This window comes from Raphanus sativus, chromosome 6 (genome assembly GCF_000801105.2).
Source record: "Raphanus sativus cultivar WK10039 chromosome 6, ASM80110v3, whole genome shotgun sequence".
Classification (NCBI taxonomy): domain Eukaryota; kingdom Viridiplantae; phylum Streptophyta; class Magnoliopsida; order Brassicales; family Brassicaceae; genus Raphanus; species Raphanus sativus.
Window position 1 is genome coordinate 5,166,643 of NC_079516.1, and position 21,596 is coordinate 5,188,238.

Below are 21,596 nucleotides of genomic sequence, written 5' to 3' on the forward strand. Positions count from 1 at the left end.
TTTTATGAGTATTTGAAAGTACATCTTCTGACCAATTTGTGTCACATAATTTTTCACCTTGTGACCAATTTATGTTGTCTTGTGACCAATTTATGTTGTCTTGTGACCAAGTACAACTTGTGACCAATTTGTGTCACATAATTTATCATAAACAAAAAACATTACTTAACCATAAACATTTTGTCACAATCCGATTACATCAAACATTGCAAAACATAAACATTGTTCACATCTCTGATTAAGTTAAAACATTACAAGCCACAAAGTTAAACCATCATGCCTAGTAAAACAAAACCAGCATGCCTAGTAAAACTGCCACCAGAACCAGTAAAGCCACAAAGTACTCAAAAGTGAACCTTGATTTCTCCTTAGCTAAATCACCAACAAGCTTCTCTAGACTGAGGAGCTTCTGCTCAGTCTCATAGTCACTAAAAAGAGTAAGGTTTTCAACCTTTTCGGCCAGCTGATGCACGTGGAGATCTCTTGCTTTCATCTCTTCCATCACGGCCACATCCCACCATTTAAATACATGACAGTCCCCGTCGTCTACATTCGCGCAAGTGTAATATCTCCGCCCTGTATCACACACGCATTAACAGAAAGCAATGAGACCAGCTTGTAACAAACGCATTAACACAAACACATATTTGTAATGAGACCAGCTTGTAACAAACGCATTAACACAAAGCAATGAGACCAGCTTGTAACACTATCAATATAACCTGGATCGTTCCTGCTGGTAGAGGTTGCAAGATGTGGCTGACCTCCACAGTAGCAACTCTGCGGGAAGCCGAACTCCACCTCAGGTTGTGGAGGGTACACCACCGCTTCACGAGATAAGCTTAGCTCAGCTTGGTCACGTCTAATGAGATCCTCCGTCTCGCTGTAGCCACTGTGGGAATCATTTCCAAAGATATCCTCTGACTCCGATGGCTGGCTATAGCTGTGAAGCCCCATTTGTATCTTTACCTTCACAAAACAACAGAGATTAATGTCAGAAAGGACAGCATAGTTAAAGCAACACATACATAACAGAAAATAAAATAAAAAGCATACACATACATAACAGAAAATAACATATTTCATTGATTGAAAGATAACGAGTACACATACATAACAGAAAATAAAAAGCATACAAAGCATACTTAAGATACTACAAAGCAGAGCATTGATAAGATAATAGAAAGGACAGCATAGTTAAGCAACACATTAGATCTCGAACTCTTGTTTTCAGAAATACTTGGCAAGAAGCTTATTCTTCACCACTTCCTCCGCCTCAGTTAATGGTTCTTTCTTGGCACAGAGAGTGTCCAGTATAGCCAGCTTGGACAGTGTCTCCTTCTTCTCCAAATCCTCCTTTCTCATTGCCCAAATACTCGCATACTCAGCCACGGACTTCCCTTTCCCACCATTCCTTCTTGCCTTAGCAGCCTTGATACCTTCAGGCCGGGTCTCAGCTTCTGCAACATTGGTTTCTGGAGCATTGGTGTCTGGAGCATTGGTGTCTGGAGCATTGGTGCTTGAAGTTTCTGCAACATTTTTCCTCTTTGAACCGCCAGTAGCTCTAGGAGGGTTAAGGCAACGCCACTTCTGTTCATGCCTAAGCACACACCACGCATGCTCAAGTGTAAACTTGTGGTCATGATCAGAGTAGAAGATGTCATGAGCCTTCTTGAGAACATCACAGTCATTCTCACCACTTGCGTGTTGTCTCTCTGCAGCAGAATATGCCCCACATAATTTGTTGACGTGCTCATTGATTCGGCCCCATCTCTTCCTGCATTGTTGAGGCTCTCTCTTTTCACCTTCCTCTACTCCATGAGGACTTGCTGCGTAATAGTCCACAACCCGCTGCCAAAACGTCCCCGACTTCTGGTCGTTTCCAATTATCGGATCCTTGGAAGTGTTAAGCCACGCACTTATAAGGACAGCGTCATCAGCTGGTGTCCATTTGCGACGAACAGCACGGTCCACTGGTGTCTCTTGAGATTGTTGTGAGCTAAACGCCGGGATATCTGATTCTCCAAAGTTAACACTCGAATGAAAACTTTCGAAAGGAAAGTTTTCATGGAACACACTACCTTGTTGACTGTGAAGCAGTCCTACGTAACTAGAGGACTGAGATTGAGGATAGTTTGGATCCATATGAGTATGGAAGAAGGAAGAGAGTGAGATGATAGAAGAGAGTAGAGGGCGTGTATATTTATGGGGGATGAGATGGGGTTTAATTATAAGCAATTGAAGAGTAACGAGTAGATATAAGCAAGTGAAGAGTAATAACTAACCCACATAATGACTAACCATCAACAAGAAATGTCTAATCTGAAGTTATTATTACACACCTAAAAAGCCTAACCAATTACAATGTAACTATAACGAGTAGATATAACCAATTACGATTCAAATATAACCCTAACGATTGTAACTATAAGAAGCATCTACACTAAACCTAACCAATGTAACTATAACGAGTAAAGAGTTATCACAAACAAACTATGAAATCTAAACAGAGACAATAGTAAAGAGTTATCACAAACAAACTATGAAATCTATACAGAGACAATATTATTCAATCATATAGAGAACCAAGCATAGACATACATAAACGATACAATCATATGATTCAACGTCCAATCTATATCAACAATCATATACGCAGTTTCAGAACAGAGACAATATTATTCAATGAAATCTAAACAGAGCGTTTCACATACCTTGTTGATATAGCCGACTATAGAGAACCGCCGCATAACCGGAGTGAACCGCCGGAGAAACCGAATCTAACCGTCGCAGAACCCGAACAGACCCACCGAAGAACCCGAACCAAACCGCCGCAGAAGCCAAACCGACCCCCCGCTGAACCCGAACCAAACCGCCGCAGAAGCCGAACCGACCCCCCGCTGAACCCGAACGCAACCCCCGCTGATCCCGAACGAACCGCCGCTGAAACCGGAACAGATCGAGATGGAGATCGAGATGGAGATCGAGATGGAGATGGAGATGGAGATCGAGATGGAGATCGAGATCGAGATCGAGATGGAGATCGAGATGGAGATCGAGATGGAGATGGAGATGGAGATCGAGATGGAGATCGAGATCGAGATCGAGATGGAGATCGAGATGGAGATCGAGATGGAGATCGAGATGGAGATCGAGATGGAGATCGAGATGGAGATCGAGATACACCAAGACGAAACGGAGATGGAGATCGAGATGAAACGGAGAGAATAAACGCCGAACCGGAGTGGAAACGGAGAGAATAAACAGAGAACGATGATTTCGAGATCGAAGAAACGGAGAAGACGATGGTAGCTTCTCGATTTCGTTTTCGCAAAAGTGAGAAGAACAGACCGACACAACACTTCGATCTCTTCTCGACTTCGGTTTCTTCTCCCAATCCCGTGCTCACACGTGTCCTTAAGGGCCACGAAAAACAGACCTTAATTTAGGCCCGTTTGGCCTGGCCTTACTCATTTTTGATTTATTTTAAACCCAAAATTGGTTAAGGGCTGGCCCTAAGGCCACTGATAATGATGGTCTAATAATACTCACTCGTGGGTAGTTTCGGTATTTCATAACTGAACAGAGAAAATATATCAGCGAGATCTTCGGTTCCCTTTTACTTACCCCTTTGATCTTATCAACAGTTACGTAAAATGCCACTGGTGGTGATATTACCAGGTACTTTTACCAATTTACTTGGTTTAGTTTTAATTTTTTTTTGTTTTATTATTTTCATGGTTGTAGCAATATGATATGTGATTGGTTATGGTACTATTTATAATGGATTTTACATGATGCAAAAAAATTTATAATGGATTTTATACTGAATTATATGTGAGCACTACATAGAGATCATTGCTAGTTTATGCCATGAGAAGGAGTTTTTAAGAATATCATTATTTGATACGTTTATAAATTATGAAATTATTTTATCCTAATGAAGTATTTTTTAGTTAAATGTTCATGTTTAAAGAAAAAATTCACTGGAACTGGACTCCATATATATAGAATGAAAATGGATTGTTTTTTTTTGTCAACAAAAAAAATGGATGGTTTATATTTAGTTTATCGGCCCTAATGTATTCAACACTGAATATTTTTTAAAAAATTTTTAGTTAATTAAATTTTAATGATGATGTTTAAATGTAGTAGTTTCTTTTTCCAATTCATAGCATCTATTGGATTTTATACTATATAAGTATGCAACATACTGCTTTGTGAATACTACTAATGTGAGCAAATGACTTATTAGGGTCAAAGGTTAGAATCATTGCAGCCTTTAACAGCAACCATACAAAAATATCATGAGGCGAAAAAGGCTAAGCTTAGAAGGGAGATTGCGGAGTAAGATGATTTCATACTGATCGATATACAGGAGTACAGTAAGCTCCCATACCAGACGTTAGTTTAACACTTGTTTGCATTGAAATCTTGATTTGCAGGATAACACTTAAGGCTTCAAATCCTTTGGCACATTTGCTTGAGAAAGAGTACTTCTCTTCATGTCTATGCAGGCCCGGCCCGCTACGGAAGCAGCATAAGCGGTTGTTTAGGGCCCAAGCCTCAATTTTCATTTTCTCTAAGCTACTGTTCACTAATTCTTTTTAAAAAATTACTTCTATGAAATCTAGTCTTGAGTAGGGCCCTTAGTAGATATGGATAGACGCTGTGCCTATGGCTCCATATATGCTCTTTCTGCTGATGTAGTCACCAGTTCCCATCAAGAACAACATGCAAGGTGTTATGTCTTTCAAGTGTTATTGGGACTTTGGTTTCGCTTTTGGTAAGCCATTGTGTAGTAGAGAAGATATTTTCGAACTTTTTTTTTTTGGTAAAAGATATTTTCAAAGTAAATTTACTAAAATGACACAAATTAATTGTGTTATTAATAGAATAACTCATATTTTTAAGAATTTATTAGACTATTTTTCTGGTTCAAATTACCCTTATCCATAGTTATAACAAAAAAAATATTACCAAAGTATCCTTAATATCTAATAGTTGACAGATTATTTTGAAAAATAGATTTATCGACTAAAAAAAAAAGACTAATAAGTTTGTTTAGAAAAAATGTTTAAAAAATAAATTTATCGACCAAAACACCTCATGATCCACATCCCAACCTTCAGTTGTGTCGAAAGACTCACAGTTAAGACCCGTAATATCTCAATTCACATACAAAGGAAACCTTATCGAACATATTTCAAGAAACTCCCATATCTCATCCTTCTTGCCAATTGGTCAGAAAATAGTGACCGGAGATTACGCCATCCTACAAAAAATCAAACACTGTTATTCAGTAAGTTTCATTAGCTTTAGATATTATTTTTTACAATCAAAGTGTAACTCGAACAGTATAACCAAACTTTGTCAAAACTCGGAACCTATATTGTGTATTCAAACTCGAAAATTACATTTATGATTTGAAGATTATAGTTAACTAAATCAAACAGTGAAAAAGCACAATATGATTCATTAACAAACTCTAAAAATTCGAGATAGAAAAACATGATATTAAAGTAGAATAAATGAGAATTTGAGATGTGTTCAAAAAAAAAAAAGAATGAGAATTTAGGTTTTAGAGTTTTCAAAATCTAACATGCAATCAAAAAAAAAGAATGGTACAGTTCACTTGCCTATGCTATGGACATGAAGTCATGAAGAGTTGAGGAAACTAATAGAAATATAACATTATAACCTATATGTTTTCTAAAAACATTTCAGTGTATTACAATCATATAGACAAATTGATATGTTAGTTGTACGTGTACGGAGCTGATCTGTAATCATATTATTGAAAAAATCTTTTGTGTGGTCTGCCAAAAATAATAACAAAAATAGAAGAAGTATCCAACACAAAAAGTTGGAATCTTACCATCTTCGTGTAAACATGTTAAAAAGCTATCGAAATCCATAATAACCAAACATCCTTCACCCATTCGTTATCTTTTCTTCTTAGTTTTGTATCCTTCATTTAAAAAAAAAAATCATGATAACAAGGAACAAAAACAATATTTTAATAATTGAAAACGTACACGTACTTGCTTTCTGCCACGCCTCTTATCTATATCAGGCAGAGACAGTGATGATTAATCTGGCGTCATAGTTAGGATTCCAACGTCATGATCTGACGATGACCCATCAAATTACATAAGGTATTTTGAACTTACAAAACTAAACACCACTGATGATTGTGTCACTACGGCATTATGTTAATTAAACACAACTGATGATTGTGTCACTACGGCATTATGTTATCTATACAGACATATTTCATCAAAGTTACGAAGCATCAAATATAATTTCTTTTTGTCTATTTCTTTCATTTCGAATGATGTTTATAACATTATTTTTTTGATTTAACATAATCAGTGATTTTCATGTAAAACGTTAATACAAAAGCGGGAATAATTTGTCATTTTCGTGTAAAATGTCAAGAATCGTATGTACTATTCTTTAGAGCACCATGATATAGCTTGAAACAGCTGGAATATTATATTAACCAATTAAGTGCGTGCATTTCTATAAAAGAATTTAGTGCGCATTTACCTACTCTTATTACAAGATATATCGACATATTAATTACAAACACCATTATCTAATCAGAAGTAGATCCATGCATGAACCTACCAACCTATCAATAGTGTTTATCTTTACGCATATCTCACACCCACAAAGAAATACTATGGGATACCATTTCTCCGAAACCCACAGCGCATACGTATATGGCCGCTTCACGAACGTACTGGGTTATTTATAGTTTATTCGGTGATTGCATCCAAATGTCAATAAACAATAAGTAACAAATAATTATTTGACCAAAACCATTGTGTTCAGTTTCGCGATTGTTAAAGACGAGGTATGTGAATGAATAAAACCCGCCAGCGTTAAATATTTTAATCAAACATGGACATTGTACAATCTATACACGTCGAGCTACACAGAAGAGTGTAGTCTAACAGCTGAGAAAAATGTGGTTAATCAAATAAACAAGAGGTTTGATGCTAAGCGAAGAAAAAACCCATGAAATTAATTGAACATACGTACGCTTATTTGTAATTGGGATCATGAGGAAGTTAAAAAAGTTAATTAATAGCTCAAACTTTTTCTTACCATTTGGTAAATCAAGTTTTTATGTTATACGTCTATTGCAGCTGCTAGAAGCATTGGTATTACAATGTTGGCTTTGACCTGGCGAACGGGGTTTGATTAGTTAGCAAGTTCATTACAATTGGTTAATGACGTACTTACTACATTTGGTTTAAGGAGGAGCGTGGATGTCACTTCTCATGGTACGCGAGTTGTCTTTTAGATGTTGTAAGAGAAAACTAGACAGCAGTACCGAAAGAAAGCCAAGTCAGCAGACTATTCAATCATTTATTTACTTCACACTCGTATTATTTTATTGACAAGACATTCCTCCGAAATTGATAAACAGAACATTAAAAAAAATAGAACTCTGGCTTGTGAAAGTGGGGCAACCGGAGTCAAGAGATGAAGGGATGAGCCTATTTTTGTCAACATATAAATAAAAAATCACATTACCTATAGATTATTCGTGTAAAATATAGTCTGAGCCTATAACTACGATTTTTATGGTGATGGTTCACATCATCAGAAATGTATAAGCATAGTAGAGTGTTGCATGGACATAGTCGAGCGCAATCCACGAGAAGGATTCAGTCAAGACTTTGGATTCTGAATATTAAAAAAAATAGCTATAAGCCTGTAACCAAATCTTAATTTAGATCAATAGCGACATTAGTTATCGTTTGACTAGGCAAAATCTGGTGAAATTCAATGATAAAAAGCAAACGAAAACTGAATTTAAATATTTTTCGTACGGTGAAAGATTTTTCTTTTTTTTTTTTTCATTTTAAAAGAAAAGTTGAGAAGATAAATCACAAATTTTTATCTGTGTGTCAAGTCGCTGAAAAACACACAAAATAATAAAAACGAATTATTTATTATTTTTTGTTTCGCTCGCTCTTCTTCGTCTCCTTCCTCTCTTCTATTCTTTCTCTGAAACTTTCTCGAGAAAACTATATTTTCTCTCTCTAGAAAACACAATCACATTCATTCTTTTCTCACCGTGAGATCCCAATCTCTCCTTTCCCGTCGAAGCATTGATCGGCGCATGTGATCATAACCATCTTCTCCGTAGTTTCTACCTTGTTCAGCCACTGTTCTTGATTTATCTCCTTTTCCAATAGAAGCCATAGAGAAAGTTTAACTAACACTTTTAAGCGATCTTCTTTTCATAATATCTCACCACACAATGTTGAAGGCTATTAAACATGTCCTCGAACATGACACTGCCGCCGATAAGCTTCGCCGCAGATCATTGCATTTCGAAAACAGCAAACAAGATAATGCCGATCGTGGATCACCGAACACTCCGCTCCGTACTCCGCCGAGTGGACTCACCTCCGCGGCGACCACCACCAGCACCAGTAGTTTCAATTCTAGCTCATCTGAATCGGTGGGACGTGCTCCGGTCACGAAGAAAACCGATTCCGGCCGGTCGATTCCCTCCGCCGCGAAATGTAATCTTTCCGCTTCCTCCGCCGTTAAATTTCCGACGAACAATCCCGCCGCCGTGAAATTGAGCAGTGCACCCGCCGCGCAACCTTCTAAGCCCGCCGCTTCCTCCGCCGCTAAATCTTTAAAGTCGACCGCTCCCTCCGCCGCCGTATATCGGAGGTCTAGCAGTACCTCCGCCGGAGCTAAAGTTAGGTCCAACAGTAATCCGAGAGCAGGTCGGAGCTCCGGAGCGTTGGACTCGGCTTTGGCTACAACGAAACAACCGGGCAAAAGCTCTGTTCCGCCGTCGCCGCCGGTCAAAATTGTTCCCGCCGGGAATATAATCCCGTCCGGGAAGGTCCATATCACAGGGATGACGACGACTCAAGGAGTTACCAAAAGCAGGGTACTTGGACCAGGTTCCAAATCGTACGGATACGGCAGCGTTGTCCGAGGAAACAGCTATTCTCCGACAACGTCAGTTTCTTCCTCCCCCGGCGCACTTGTAATCTCCCGTAGCGGTGGTGGCTCCGAGGCAGATACGTCGTGGCAGAGAGTGATGAACTGTCCTAACCCAGAAGAAGCAAAGAGACTTGGAAACGAGATGTTCAAGAAAGGTTCTTTCGGTTTGGCTTTGAAGTTTTACGACCGAGCTTTAGAGCTCTCCCCGACCAATGCGAAGTATCATAGCAACCGGGCAGCTGCATTGTCTGGTCTTGGTCGGATTGGGGAAGCTGTGGTTGAGTGTGAACAAGCTATTCAGTTGGATCCGAGTTCTGCAAGGGCTCATCACCGTTTAGCGACATTGCTTATTAGGTAAAAACTGAATTTGACTAAATAGATTCTTGATCAAGAAAGGTTATTGAAGTCTTTTGTTTTGGTTGCAGATTAGGTCAAGTTGATATTGCCGGGAAGCACTTGTTCTCTGTGGAGGAACCATCAGATCCCATGGTGGTGAAAGTGCTTCAACAAGTTGATAGACACTTGAACAAATGCGCAGATGCAAGAAGACGTGGTCTATGGAATGTTGTTCTGACACAAGTGAGTGCAGCTATGGAGTCTGGAGCTGATTTGTCTCCTCAGGTAACTAACAGAACAGAGATTCTTGTATTGATTTTGTGTAACCTTATCAAGAATCAGAATCAGAACTATTTCAAAATCTGCAGCTAACTATGTGTAAAGTTGAAGCACTACTGAAACTCCTACGGCTTGATGAGGCTCAAACAGTACTAGCACCTGCCCCCAACATGGGACTATTGCCAGCATCTTTCTTGAAGATTCGGTTTTTCGATATGAACTCCCAAGCTTACATATATTTTGTTAAATCTCAGATTGAGTTGGCTCTAGGAAGGTGACATACTATTTGATTGAATATTGGTTTATTGTTATGTTTATGGGTAAAATGAGTATAAAAAAGCAGATGCCAAAACGCTTGCAGGTTTGAAAACGCAGTTACATTTGCAAACAAAGCTTCAGAGATCGATCCAAGAAACCCTGAAATTAAAACATTGTATAGAAACGTTGGATTGATAGTTAGGGCGCGTGACCGTGGTAATGAGCTTTACGAATCAGAAAGATACACTGAAGCAGGCGCAGCTTATACAGAAGGCCTCAAGTTTGATCCACAAAATGCTACTCTACTAGGTCATAGAGCAGAGTGTTTCTTTAAAGTTGGGTTTTGGGAGAGCTCAATAGAAGACTGTAACCATGCATTGCTCATTTTACCTAGTTACACAAAGATTCGTCGTCAACGAGCTGCATCATACAGCAAGGTAACATCTACATATATGGTACGAATTATAGTTGTTACTTGTTCTAAAAGCAACTTCCTGTGAAACTGTAGCTGGAGAGATGGGATGAAGCAGTGAGTGATTATGAAACATTAAGAAAGGAACTATCTTACGACAGAGAAATAGCTGAATCTTTGTTTCACGCTCAAGTTGCATTGAAGAGATCTCGCGGAGGAGTAGTTCTAAACATGGAGTTTGGATGTGAAGTTGAGGAGATTTCTACCCTTGAAGAGTTCAAAGCTGCATTGACTCGTCCCGGTAAGTTATATCTCCAAACTTGTCTTGTCTTTACAGTCAGAGAACTTTCATTACTAACTTGTTGTATGTTTTCAAATGGTGGCAGGAGTTTCCGTTGTACTTTTTATGAAAGTCTCTGACCGTCAATGCAAAGAGATGTCTGTTTTCATGGAGGCACTATGTATTCGTTACCCATCTCTACATTTCCTCAAGGTAAATAACAAATACTTTGAACATATGTATGTGAATAAGTAAAACTTATTTGTGATGTTTCATTAGGTGGAGATAGAGAAATGCCCTGCAGTGGGTGATGCAGAGAAAGTGAGGATTGTGCCAACATTCAAGATCTACAAACTTGGGACTCGGATGAAGGAGATTGTGTGCCCAAGCAAGGAAGCACTGGAGAGTTCAGTGAGGCACTATAGCCTTTAGCAAACACTCTCAAACACACTACTATGTTCATTGAAAAATGAGGAAAACTTGTCAATAATCTCTCAAGAGTCTAGAGAATTAGGTTTAGAGATTTGATTCATTCATTGCTCTGTTTAGGAGTCATTTGCACATAGATAATTTATTTTGTTACTTAAAAGGTGATGAAACCATAGAAAATAAACAGAGAGAGAGAGAGAGAGACATTTATTCATGTTGTCAAAAAACATTTTTGTCTTTGTTTATGGTTTTTCCACTAAACAGAATGGTTAAGGATGCGTGGTTAACACTCGCTCCTGACTTGCATCTTTAGCAAGAGTAGAGTGTGGGAACTGTATACCATAGATGTAGACGGGAAGTACGTGCCGAATGTTTTAAATAGAACAAATAACCGTGTCGTTTCTTCGCGCACCTCCCTTCTTTAACATCCCGGTTCGATTAATCAACCCCTTGCCGGTTCCAGGGACCACAAAGACTTCAGACGACGTGCATGCAAAGTTGCAAACTACACACGTGTCGTGAAAACATATCAACAATTGTTAATGCTTCTGGTATCGCGACACAGAGAGGAGCAACAAAAGGACAACAAAGATAATATTTAATTTTCAATCACTGTCTCTGTTTTTTTGTTTTCCACTTCAAGAAAAAGAGCAGTGTTTAGTTTCACACAATGGGAAGATTAAAACATCTTTCAACGGTGGATACCGTAATTACATTATTCTCAAAAAGGACAGATATAAAAGAATGACTCAAAAGTTTTGTTTTGTTTCTTCTCAGTGACTCAACTCACTTAACCAGTGTTTTGCAATCCTGCAGCAATACCCTTCATTGTTAAGATGAGGGTGTCCTCAAGTCCAGGCGCGTACTCACTGGTTGGGTTAAGCTTGACGAGTTCTTATGCTGATTTGCTTGATTGCAGGATCTCTTTGGAAATGTGTGGTAGGAGAGCCACATTGTAGTTTTGATCACGGATTCTTTTCAATGTGTAGGCTTGACATACATGGAGTTTTGTAATGTAAGAGTCACGCAGCATAAATCTCTGTTTCAAGTAAGGGTCTCCTTCAAGAAGGTCTCTGTATCCAGCAGTCTACAACAAATGGATTTTAGTCATAACGAATAGAAAACAGAGACCTCTGTTTTTTTATTATACGAAACAGAGGACTCTGTTTTTTTTTTTAATTTCCTGTAGGACGAGGCTCTTGGTTGCTTCAAAGTTGGTTCTGAGTTTTTCTCAAAAAGCCCATAAATCTTTTGAGACAAGAAGCTTGTCGTACAATGCAGCGATTCCATGGTCTCCCTTGGCGAACACCATCTCAATAAGATCGATGGTGACTCAGAAGAAAGGCCAGTATTTGTACATATCTTGCAGCATGTGGAGGTTCCTCACATCTTTCTTGATAGCATACTTGAAAACTGCTACGAATCCTTACCATACAGGAAGATGGAATCTTGTTTGCGTCCAAGCAAAGATCCTTGGGATTGCTCGAAGAGACTCAATCCCACCGCTCAGTTTTCGCTTTGATGGTCTGCTTCCTATGTGCATACGTCCATACTCCAGCGAAGGTGCATGCTAACAAACCAAAACAAACGGTTATAATACTTTGAACTATAAATCTTGGGACAAATGTGAAATATTTACAAGGCGAAAGTACACGACAAATCGAGGTTCTTGGTATGGGAATATTGGATTAACGTGACATATTATTAGATGAGATAATACAGTATTGCTGTCAAGAAATTCTAGGTAATACACGTACCACTCTAGGTGATACTCCTCAGGTGAAAAACACGCCACTCAGGTTTAGGTGAAACAAGAGGGTTCATTCCATGCTCAAGAGTAGCAGCAGTGTAGCGCTGAAGTGTTCTAAAGCACAAGTGTTCCTCTACAAATGATTGTTCAATGACTTCACCTTGAATGGTAACTCGGGATGAGCAATTAACTGTATCCGGAGTTTGAGACAATATAGCAATATGTGTGGGACCACTTCCTCTTCTGGCCGTGCCACCTCGGCCATGGAACATAGTTAGCTTCACTCCATATTTCTTAGCAACTTTCACAAGCTCTTCTTGAGCTTTATATAGCTCCCAAGCAGTTGAGAGACGACCAGCATCTTTCCTTAGAGTAACCAATCATAACCTCTTACGGTTAATACATTTTTATACCAGTCTAAAGAGAAAAGTCTTGAAACAAGAGAAGAAGCTTCTTCGAAACCAGCTAGCTTCTCAAGAGTGGTCAACTCAAGTGGCTTCTTCCCGTGGCACAAAGGAGAGTCCAAAGGTCAACACTTTCCTCAAGAAATGAAGAAGGCTTCCATCATCTATTGGACGTCAGAACATGAACATTGTGATCAGTAACATAGCTCAAGAGGCTCCATGAACTGTGTAGTAAAACAAAGAACAGTGAACACGCATATTAATTGAATTAGTCAACAACTTAGTACATGGTTTGGTCAAAAGAAAATTAGTACATGTTTCTTATATGTTCCCATTGGTGAAATTAGCTTCTTTAGGGATGTCTGAGATTCCATTACTTAGCAATTGACGAGAGCGCTCACGTGTGTGATAGAGTTTGTCCCTCACAACACCAAGAATCACACAACATGGCTCAGTCGGATGTAACTCAACATTGACTTACAAAAATATAACTTGAAAATGAAAAATAGTTTCATTGTAGACCTATGTAATGCTTTGCAACATCTTTCCTTCATGTGGATTTCATCAACCTTCACATAGAACTCATCGGTACAATTATACCGTTCTAGATTGCCTCATTGGGAGTAGTTCATTCCAGCTCTCATTTCATCTTGTGGGGTTGGTGGTGTTCTTCTAATCTTATATGCAGAATGCAGCTTGGATCTAAAAAATGAAAGAGAGGTTTTAAAGAATCCACTAATAAACATGTTACAATTCAACCTCATGCTTGTCAGGAGTAATGTCCTTTGCATACAGTTGAGCAAGACATTTTATTATCATGAGAAAACATTTTAAGATCAAATGAGTTGTCTCATTGATATCTCTATATAAACAGATGTGGATATATATATAGATTTAAGTCTTCGGTATTTTCTATAAAATATGATTTACAATACATTTAGCCATAATTGTTACATATCTAAAGTTTAGTGATTAATAAAATAGATTATGAATATATATGATATGTATTTAATGTGTATCAGCTAAACCTCCCGTACATGGAAATTATGATTCAATTGGAATCTCATTCTAAATTGCTTGGTTAGTCCAAGTAAATATAAGGGATATACAAATTTATAAAACAACTTGGAAATATGAGGAAATCGTATATCATATGATTTTCCTAGCAATTAGATTTTGGACTTTCAAAATTTCCAATTGATTTTTATGATGTCACATAAATCAAATTAACATCTTAATTAAGTGACACCTCATTATATCTCTTTTGTAATTAGTACAAAATATATATTTCAACTTTTCAAATGATTCTCTCTATTGATATAAAAGGGATTCATGGTTTGTTACTTTTTGTAATTTGTATAATTGTATGGAACAGTATAATTATATTACAAATTAAGAAAATTATTGGTAGTAGTTTGATTGATTATCTGAATTTGCAATATAAAAACATTAATTATGAATTTAAGTTTTACTAATCAAAATCTAAGCAACTATTAAGCCGGTTGAATCTGATAACTATTCAAATTGATCGGTTTACTATCACAACCAGACCCAGTGTTCTACACTGACATCTTCAACTTCAAATAAAATAGGTTTATGAATTTATCAATCATTAACCCCTGATAAACTGGTTCTATTGCTACACACATGATAAGCCTTGCTTATGGGGAAAACAATTAATACAAACTTCTGTCCGAGACATTGTCTGAAAATAAGAGAAGAAACATGAGGAAACTTTTTTTACTTATTTGTGGTGTTTCCTATTTCACAGTTACTCACAGCAAGAGAGGAGGTCTCTATCTCTGCTCATATATCAAGCCAATACGGCTGTGCAGTCAGATGCTACACCTGTGGCGGTAGCTTCAGTGTTTTCTTCTTGCAAACTGTTTCAACCTTGTCATATAGAATGGTGTAGTTGAAGCTACTAATGTTCCGGAAGTAACACTGGTCACTTCCAACATAGTTATACACTTGTTGTGTGCCCCCATATCCACTAACCACCAAATTATTCTTCACCACCATAACCCCTTGCGCTTCCTGCTTATTCTCCACCTTGCTCTTAAACATTCTCATTGATCCATCATCACTCCACGATCTCTCCTCATTGAATCCCATCGTGACATTCGCAACCTCCTGAGACGTGTGATTCTGTCCCTCCAAATAGTCAGAGTATAGGTAAAAAGGAAAGCTCTTGATGGATCTCGCCACGTAGATTTCTCTGGACTCTCTCTTGGCGTGAACACTGTCATCAGCTTGGATCAACTGATCTATGATCTGGAAGTTCCCATCTTTACCTAAAACCATTTTGTTTACATAGGTGAACTCCTGACTAGCATTGGTTATAATATCACCATGAGAGGACTTCACCAACCCTATCGAACGCACCGATCTTTTCGCCTTGGTTGTGAAGTTACCATTCAAACCTTTAAAGTCCGAAACATAGCTAATCTCAAGAGACCTTCCCCCAACCTCCAACACCTTCCCTTCAACTACCTCCTTCTCCTTATCCAACCAAAGATGCAAATTCGCGTCAACGTACCAAACATTCAACGCGTTAGTCACACTAAACTCCACCTTATGACCTTCTCCATCTAACAAACTCCCCAAGAAAGGCGTCACCTCGATATCATAACTCGGCAAATCAAAAGAGCCAATAGCTGTGATCGGTCTCCACAGCAAAGGATTGATCCCTCCGGTGAACACAACAGGGAAAGGCCAAACCGCACCGGCGACTACGCCGTCGAGAGTCACCACGACTTCTCTAAAAGGTCCGTTACCAGGAGAACTGAGATTGTTCGCGGTAATAAAGTCATTGTAAAGATTACTATACCAAAACTCATCTTTCTCGTGGAATGAAACGTAAACCTCGAGAACAGCTCTATACACGTTCCTAGGGATCGTTACTTCCTTGTAACTAGAACCATTCGAACTCGCGATCTCAAACCACAGCCATCGTTTAAAGGAAGGTTTCTTGAAACAGGGAGGATCATATCAGCTTGAGGAGGAGAGATGTGATGACGAGAAGAAGGGTAGTAATGGAAGATCACATCCACGTGGTAGACGCCGGTGTATGTTTTATCTACTAGGTTACCGAGATAGACGGCGAGGATCTGAGTCTCGTTCTTGACGAGGAGAGAGTGGTATCTAGTCACGTCTTTATGGACAGACCATACGATGCCGTTTGGCCTAGGCTCGGCGGTGCAGCTGCGGAGAAGCTCGACGCCGTCGAGCCAGACGCCGAAGATGCGGTCGAACTGTCTTCCTCTGCAGGTGGATTTGAACTCGAGGACGATCTTGGAGAAGTCTCGAGAGGGGCAGTGGGAGGGGAGCGTGTAGTTGGAGAGAACCGGGGGTTTGCCGTAGGTGAAGGCGAACTCGTGGTGGAGGACGTGGTGCGAGCATGGTGGTGGAGAATCGGGAGGACGGGAGGCTTTTTGACCTCGAGGTAGCGAGTAGGTGGTGATGTGGCGTTTTGGGATGGAGAGGAGAAGAGGAGAGGTGAGAAATGTGGTGGTTTGAAACGCGATCTGGTTGTTGTCTGATCGGCGAGTGTGGAGAGAGAGTGGAGGGAGAAGAAGACGGTGAGGAAGAAGGAGATGAGTGGAGGAGGATGAGAGGCCATGATCGTGTGACTGACCGACGTTTTTGGTCTGTGTCTGATTAATGATGTAAAGTTAAGAATCCAAGGAACACAAAGATGTTCGAGTTAATTAGGTTTCTTGTAAGCTGGATAATGATTTGTTTGTTGAGAACTTAATCACTGACTAACATAATCTACAAGTCCTATTAAAAGGACAGCTTCGAGAAAGATTGCGTTAAATAATATTTAAGTTTTGTATTAGTATTTTAATAAATGAAATGAAATGTATTGACTAGTTTAAGTGTGCATCTGTATTTTCTTTCTAGATAAAATATACAAAAGAAACTTAGGCCATCCATATTAGAGATTTTCTTTTGTTTTTGTAAGACATATTTTTGAGATCTTGAAGTAGAACTTTTTTCACCAACAACTTATTGAGAAAGTCTCTTAAAAATTTTGAGAAATTCATGTGAAAATATTTTTAAGTGAAAGACTATGGTTAAAGGTAGGAACTTTAATGGGCTCAGTAATGGGCTCCAATAAAAGGCCTAGTCATGAGCATATTTAAACACGAGTAATCAATCAGTCAATTAGGTGATTTTTCTAGACAAAAAAGTTTATAAATTGCAAGTACAGTACAGTAGTAATATAACTTTGAAAAAGTAACTGTAGTCAATCTGCAAACTGTGTTTCATTCTAGATTCTATCATTGTTTTTGTCTTGGAATATGTGAATCGCCGACAAAATGGGGGAATCTCAGATTCTACTCGTAGAGAGCTTTTCTTGGTCTCTAAAGACTTTGTTTACTTTATGGATCGTCTTCTTTACTCTCCTTCACAGCTCAAGCTGCTCTTTCTAGTAACTTACTTTACCTTTACCTTTTCTATTCTTTAATTTTCTTTTATAGTATTTTTGATTATCAGTAATTTGGTTCCTTTGATCAGATTCTTTGATTAAGCACATGTCCTGGGCTCTCAAGTGGACTACAGGATCATCATCCTCCAGAACCTCCTCCCAATCAGTTGATTGTTTGTTGTTCAATACAGGACTAGTTTTTTTTAATGTATCCACTTCTTGTGTAGACACAACTAATTTTTTTAATCAGAGCTTCATGCTGTTGATGAACTTAACAGCAACATCTTCAAAATCACTCCCCCCTTGTCCCACTGTAAGTCTCCTACTTATGAAATTAATACTGTTGGGGAATGTTTTGACTTTGATTGTTATATCTGTGAGGCAGACAAGCAGGGGGAGATTGGTGGCTGGATCATTTCAAGGGGTTACTACAATAGCTGGGGGAAAATCAAATGTGGCTGGATACAGAGATGGACCAAGCGAGGATGCTAAGTTCTCTAATGATTTTCGATCTTGTATATGTTCGTCCTACTTGCTCGTTGCTGGTCATCGACAGAGGAAACGCAGCTGTTCGCCAAATCTCTCTTAGTGAAGAGGTCTGTGAGTATCACTATACCTTGGTGAAGCCTGTAGAGTACAGTAACAGTTCAAAGTTTGATCATCTCAATATGAGGAGCAACAATTACGGACCTGAAACTCCATTTCGCTTCTAGAGATACAAATCAGATATCAGAACTCAATGAGCATTGCTTTTGTCAGAGATTTACTTATGTCTTTGTAGTTTCAGAGCGAAGTCCTTTTACACAGATGAAGAGAAAACAAGGTTAAAGAATGGTATTGTAGTGAAAGGACTGTTGATTTTGTTTTAAGCTGTCATTTGCTTTGTTGGTTTTTACCATTGAGTTAAGGTTTGATTTTATCAAAAAAAAAAACATTGTGAGATCTCCAAGGTTATTTGGCTTCCGGTTATAATTAATTTACGAATATAATGTATTTATCCATTTCAAAAAGAAACAACTGGAAATTCCATTCAATTTCATTGTTATCTAATTGATGAAGAGATTGCTTGAGACTCAAGTAATTGGATATGTACTTTTGTTGACAGAAAGTTGACCTAACTAACTGAAGTCTTTTTTTTAGTGGAAATTTTGAAGTCTACACACTTTCATATTGTCTGCTTTTAACCCTTGCTCAGATTTGTCCAACACTCGGTATTTTACATGAATTCACATTATCTGATTTACCTTCTTGGGACACTAGACACAGCATCCACTTTCCTCAACCTCACTACCAGACTGCTCACTACCTCTCTTTGATTTTACTCGTACGCATAAAATAGGTTTGATGCTTTTTATTAAGATTCAAATTAATGCAGAATCAAACATTAACAATATGCTATAATTTTGTGTTTTTTTTTCTATGTTTAAAGTGTTCGTGATACTAAGCCATATAGTTGTAAAGAATCTCATTCCAAGTATCAGGTACCCCAGAGAGACACCAGTGGCTGCAGTCATTGCCGGTTTGGCCTCCTAGACCGTATATCGAAGGGTGGCCATCTTTGCGAAGCAACGAAAGCATCGTAATGTCTAGCAAAGTAACCGGTTTCGATATTTTCCCAAGTGCTCTCTTCAGAACTCCTACTTCCGCTGGCAATCCTCCTGGATAGCTTGTCCCCAGAAGTGGTTCCTTCTGTTTTGCGCAACTCCTTGCCATTGGTTCACCCCATAAAGCCCCTCTATAAAAAAATAAACAATGTTTAAAGTTCAACAAATATTTTATAGGACTGATCTTAAGTAAAATGTCTAACAATTTACTTGTAATGAGATGGTGAAATTCCTTGGAAAAAGACTCTAGTTCTCTGAGTATCTACGACCGTATCGACCCATTTGCCCCAAGTCCCGAGTGCGATTTCGAATGCTGTCACACGGTCCATGTCCTTTGTAACCTTACTTCCTAGTTGAATATAATCCCATCTGAAAAAAAAAAATGAATCAGAATTTTGAAACATGGTTGTGATTAATTGAGCCAAGAGTAAGCAAATTGAATAGTTTAGTTGATTGAAGAACACTCAACGTACGGTTGTGAAGGGCCTCTACGGCTCCACCAATGCCAAGTATTGAAAATCAATGTATCCATTTCTGACCAATTATGTCCGTCATTAATCGAATCAAGCTTCAACACTCTCCCAATCTTCGCCCTCACTATATCTACCAAATACACGTTCCTATCCAGCTTCAGTTCCACTCCGTACTCCTGAAAACATTAACCATTTCTGGTTTAGTTCGGTTTAACTCATCCAGTTTTCCATTCTAGAATTATTTCAAAAAAAAGTGTAGAAATTGGTTACTATTGTTACCTGGAATGTGAAGGTTGTGATAGTGCCTTTTGTGGTTATGTTATAGGGAGAATTGGGAACGGAAGAGTGAAGCATGCATGTCAAAGATTGCCATTGATTTAGGCTAAGTGAATCACCAACAAACATTATCTTCTTCCCTTTGTTCTTCTCCAAAAACTCCACTCCATTGAACCTACACAAATAAAAGCGGTGGCGTGTTTAAGGCAGTGGCATGAGAAAAACAGGAGGGCAAAATCGTCGAGAGATAGAGTTAGTGTCCCCACATGTGTGGGGGGAATTAATGGGAATGTCTGCTTACGAGGTTTGCAGTTTGGTGGGTGTCCTAATCTGACTGGTGGCGCGTGTGATTCACAACAAAACCACCAGTTGGCATATTATGGACAAAAGAGTTCGTTTACGTCTCGTGCAGATTAGAGATTCCAACACACATCAGTCCATTATGGCAAAACAAATATTTAAATAGCACTCTTTTACCACTGGTTGCTCGCTCAAAAGTACTTTGCAAAAAGCTATATATACTTTCTATTTTCTTGTAAAATTATATGAATCAAATTTAGATTTCTTCACACTTTGAACTATTATGTTTAAAGTAATTTTGAACCGACAACTGTATAAATGTATTTTTTTTCCCTTTCGCTTCATTTTATTAATGTAACATAATTTCAACAGATAAAAATTGACAATAGATATTCTACAAAAAAAAATTGACAGTAGATTAAAAGAAAATCGTTGACCAAAAAAGATAAAAAGAAAATCTAGATTTTTTTTCTTTTCTTTTTTGCTAATAGGGTATATCATGATCTTTCCTATGTTAGGAATTAATCAGCTTTAGCTAGATATTCCAGTTTAAAATAATAATCTGACGTATTAAGGGTGATTTGAACCCAAAGCACAAAAAAACAATCCATCTGTGTTATCACTGGACCACCAACGTCTTGGGTGAAAGGATAACAGTATAGAGTTATTGATGATAGTATGATACCTTGCTAATTTGCAGCCCTGAGGTTGCCATCTGAAGGTAGGGTAATCGAGATCAGGCCGTCCATTTCTCTTGCAAGCGAACTCGCGTCGTATGAAAGGACATGTGGAGGGATCGTAGATTGGGTAGGAAGCGTCCTCCACCCATCGTCCCGTGAACATATCACATCCTTCTGCTTCGTGAAGAAGAGAAAGGAGGAGAAGAAGCGATAACACTAGTGCAGAGCCATAAGAAATGCTGTTATCCATAGAACCCATTTCAGCACCGAGAAGAGAGAGAGAGAGAGAGAGAGAGAGAGAGAGAGAGAGAGAGAGAGAGAGAGAGAGAGAGAGAGAGAGAGAGATTCAAATACGCATCTTGGTTTTTATACAACCACGCATCTATATATATATGTTATGTGCATATAACTTTGTCATATTATAAATAACTTTGTTTTTTAAGTTTGTTGGCTTATAACTATAATTATTCTCATGTTTGCTTCGATAACAAACTTTGAAAAATCTTAACATTTCTTTTTGTGTATTTATTGATAACGACGTGGTTTAATGATATAAGTTTTTTTAGATTTTGATTTTGAAAATTGTAGTAACATAACTACATGGTCAATAAATTTAATGATATGACTTTATTGAAATATCTCTTCCTATCTTTTTCTTTTTAAAAAAAATGTTTCTTCCTATATTTTACTTG

General features: G+C 38.3%; 4 protein-coding genes, 1 long non-coding RNA gene and 1 pseudogene across 6 annotated transcripts; 2 read left to right on the forward strand and 4 right to left on the reverse strand.

Annotated features, from left to right (window-relative positions):
* Nucleotides 1–588: 588 nt before the first annotated feature.
* Nucleotides 589–2,851, reverse strand: LOC108837760 (uncharacterized). The gene is made up of 2 exons (XM_056987736.1): nucleotides 2,715–2,851; nucleotides 589–969 (listed from the first exon to the last, which is right to left on the reverse strand). Exons 1-2 carry the CDS (start codon nucleotides 2,748–2,750, stop codon nucleotides 631–633), a joined length of 375 nt encoding a protein of 124 aa, XP_056843716.1. The 5' UTR covers nucleotides 2,751–2,851; the 3' UTR covers nucleotides 589–630.
* A 5,135-nt stretch (nucleotides 2,852–7,986) lies between these two features.
* Nucleotides 7,987–11,380, forward strand: LOC108811736 (TPR repeat-containing thioredoxin TTL2). Its single transcript, XM_018583819.2, has 7 exons — nucleotides 7,987–9,342; nucleotides 9,414–9,609; nucleotides 9,693–9,877; nucleotides 9,965–10,298; nucleotides 10,370–10,574; nucleotides 10,660–10,766; nucleotides 10,833–11,380. The coding sequence occupies exons 1-7, from the start codon at nucleotides 8,282–8,284 to the stop codon at nucleotides 10,983–10,985; spliced, it is 2,241 nt and encodes a 746-aa protein (XP_018439321.1). The 5' UTR covers nucleotides 7,987–8,281; the 3' UTR covers nucleotides 10,986–11,380.
* A 1,363-nt stretch (nucleotides 11,381–12,743) lies between these two features.
* Nucleotides 12,744–13,258, reverse strand: LOC108807631 (phosphoenolpyruvate carboxylase 3-like; annotated as a pseudogene).
* A 1,523-nt stretch (nucleotides 13,259–14,781) lies between these two features.
* Nucleotides 14,782–16,863, reverse strand: LOC108813526 (peptide-N4-(N-acetyl-beta-glucosaminyl)asparagine amidase A). Its single transcript, XM_018586109.2, is given in 3 exon segments — nucleotides 14,782–16,084; nucleotides 16,087–16,555; nucleotides 16,558–16,863. Coding segments are annotated over 3 exon segments (1,776 nt in total). The 5' UTR covers nucleotides 16,759–16,863; the 3' UTR covers nucleotides 14,782–14,978.
* A 494-nt stretch (nucleotides 16,864–17,357) lies between these two features.
* LOC108809385 (uncharacterized) lies at nucleotides 17,358–18,513 on the forward strand. Its single transcript, XR_001942826.2, has 3 exons — nucleotides 17,358–17,574; nucleotides 17,661–17,884; nucleotides 17,957–18,513. It is a non-coding gene; the product is annotated as an uncharacterized LOC108809385 (long non-coding RNA).
* A 394-nt stretch (nucleotides 18,514–18,907) lies between these two features.
* On the reverse strand, nucleotides 18,908–21,209 carry LOC108811490 (protein trichome birefringence-like 41). Of its 2 annotated transcripts, none has more exons than XM_018583536.2 (5): nucleotides 20,910–21,209; nucleotides 19,928–20,099; nucleotides 19,649–19,824; nucleotides 19,386–19,544; nucleotides 18,908–19,306 (listed from the first exon to the last, which is right to left on the reverse strand). In XM_018583536.2, exons 1-5 carry the CDS (start codon nucleotides 21,161–21,163, stop codon nucleotides 19,012–19,014), a joined length of 1,056 nt encoding a protein of 351 aa, XP_018439038.1. In that variant the 5' UTR covers nucleotides 21,164–21,209; the 3' UTR covers nucleotides 18,908–19,011. The 2 variants fall into 2 exon arrangements, with proteins under 2 accessions (XP_018439038.1, XP_018439040.1); XM_018583538.2 differs by lacking the exon at nucleotides 20,910–21,209 and adding an exon at nucleotides 20,226–20,459.
* Between the last annotated feature and the right edge of the window lie 387 nt (nucleotides 21,210–21,596).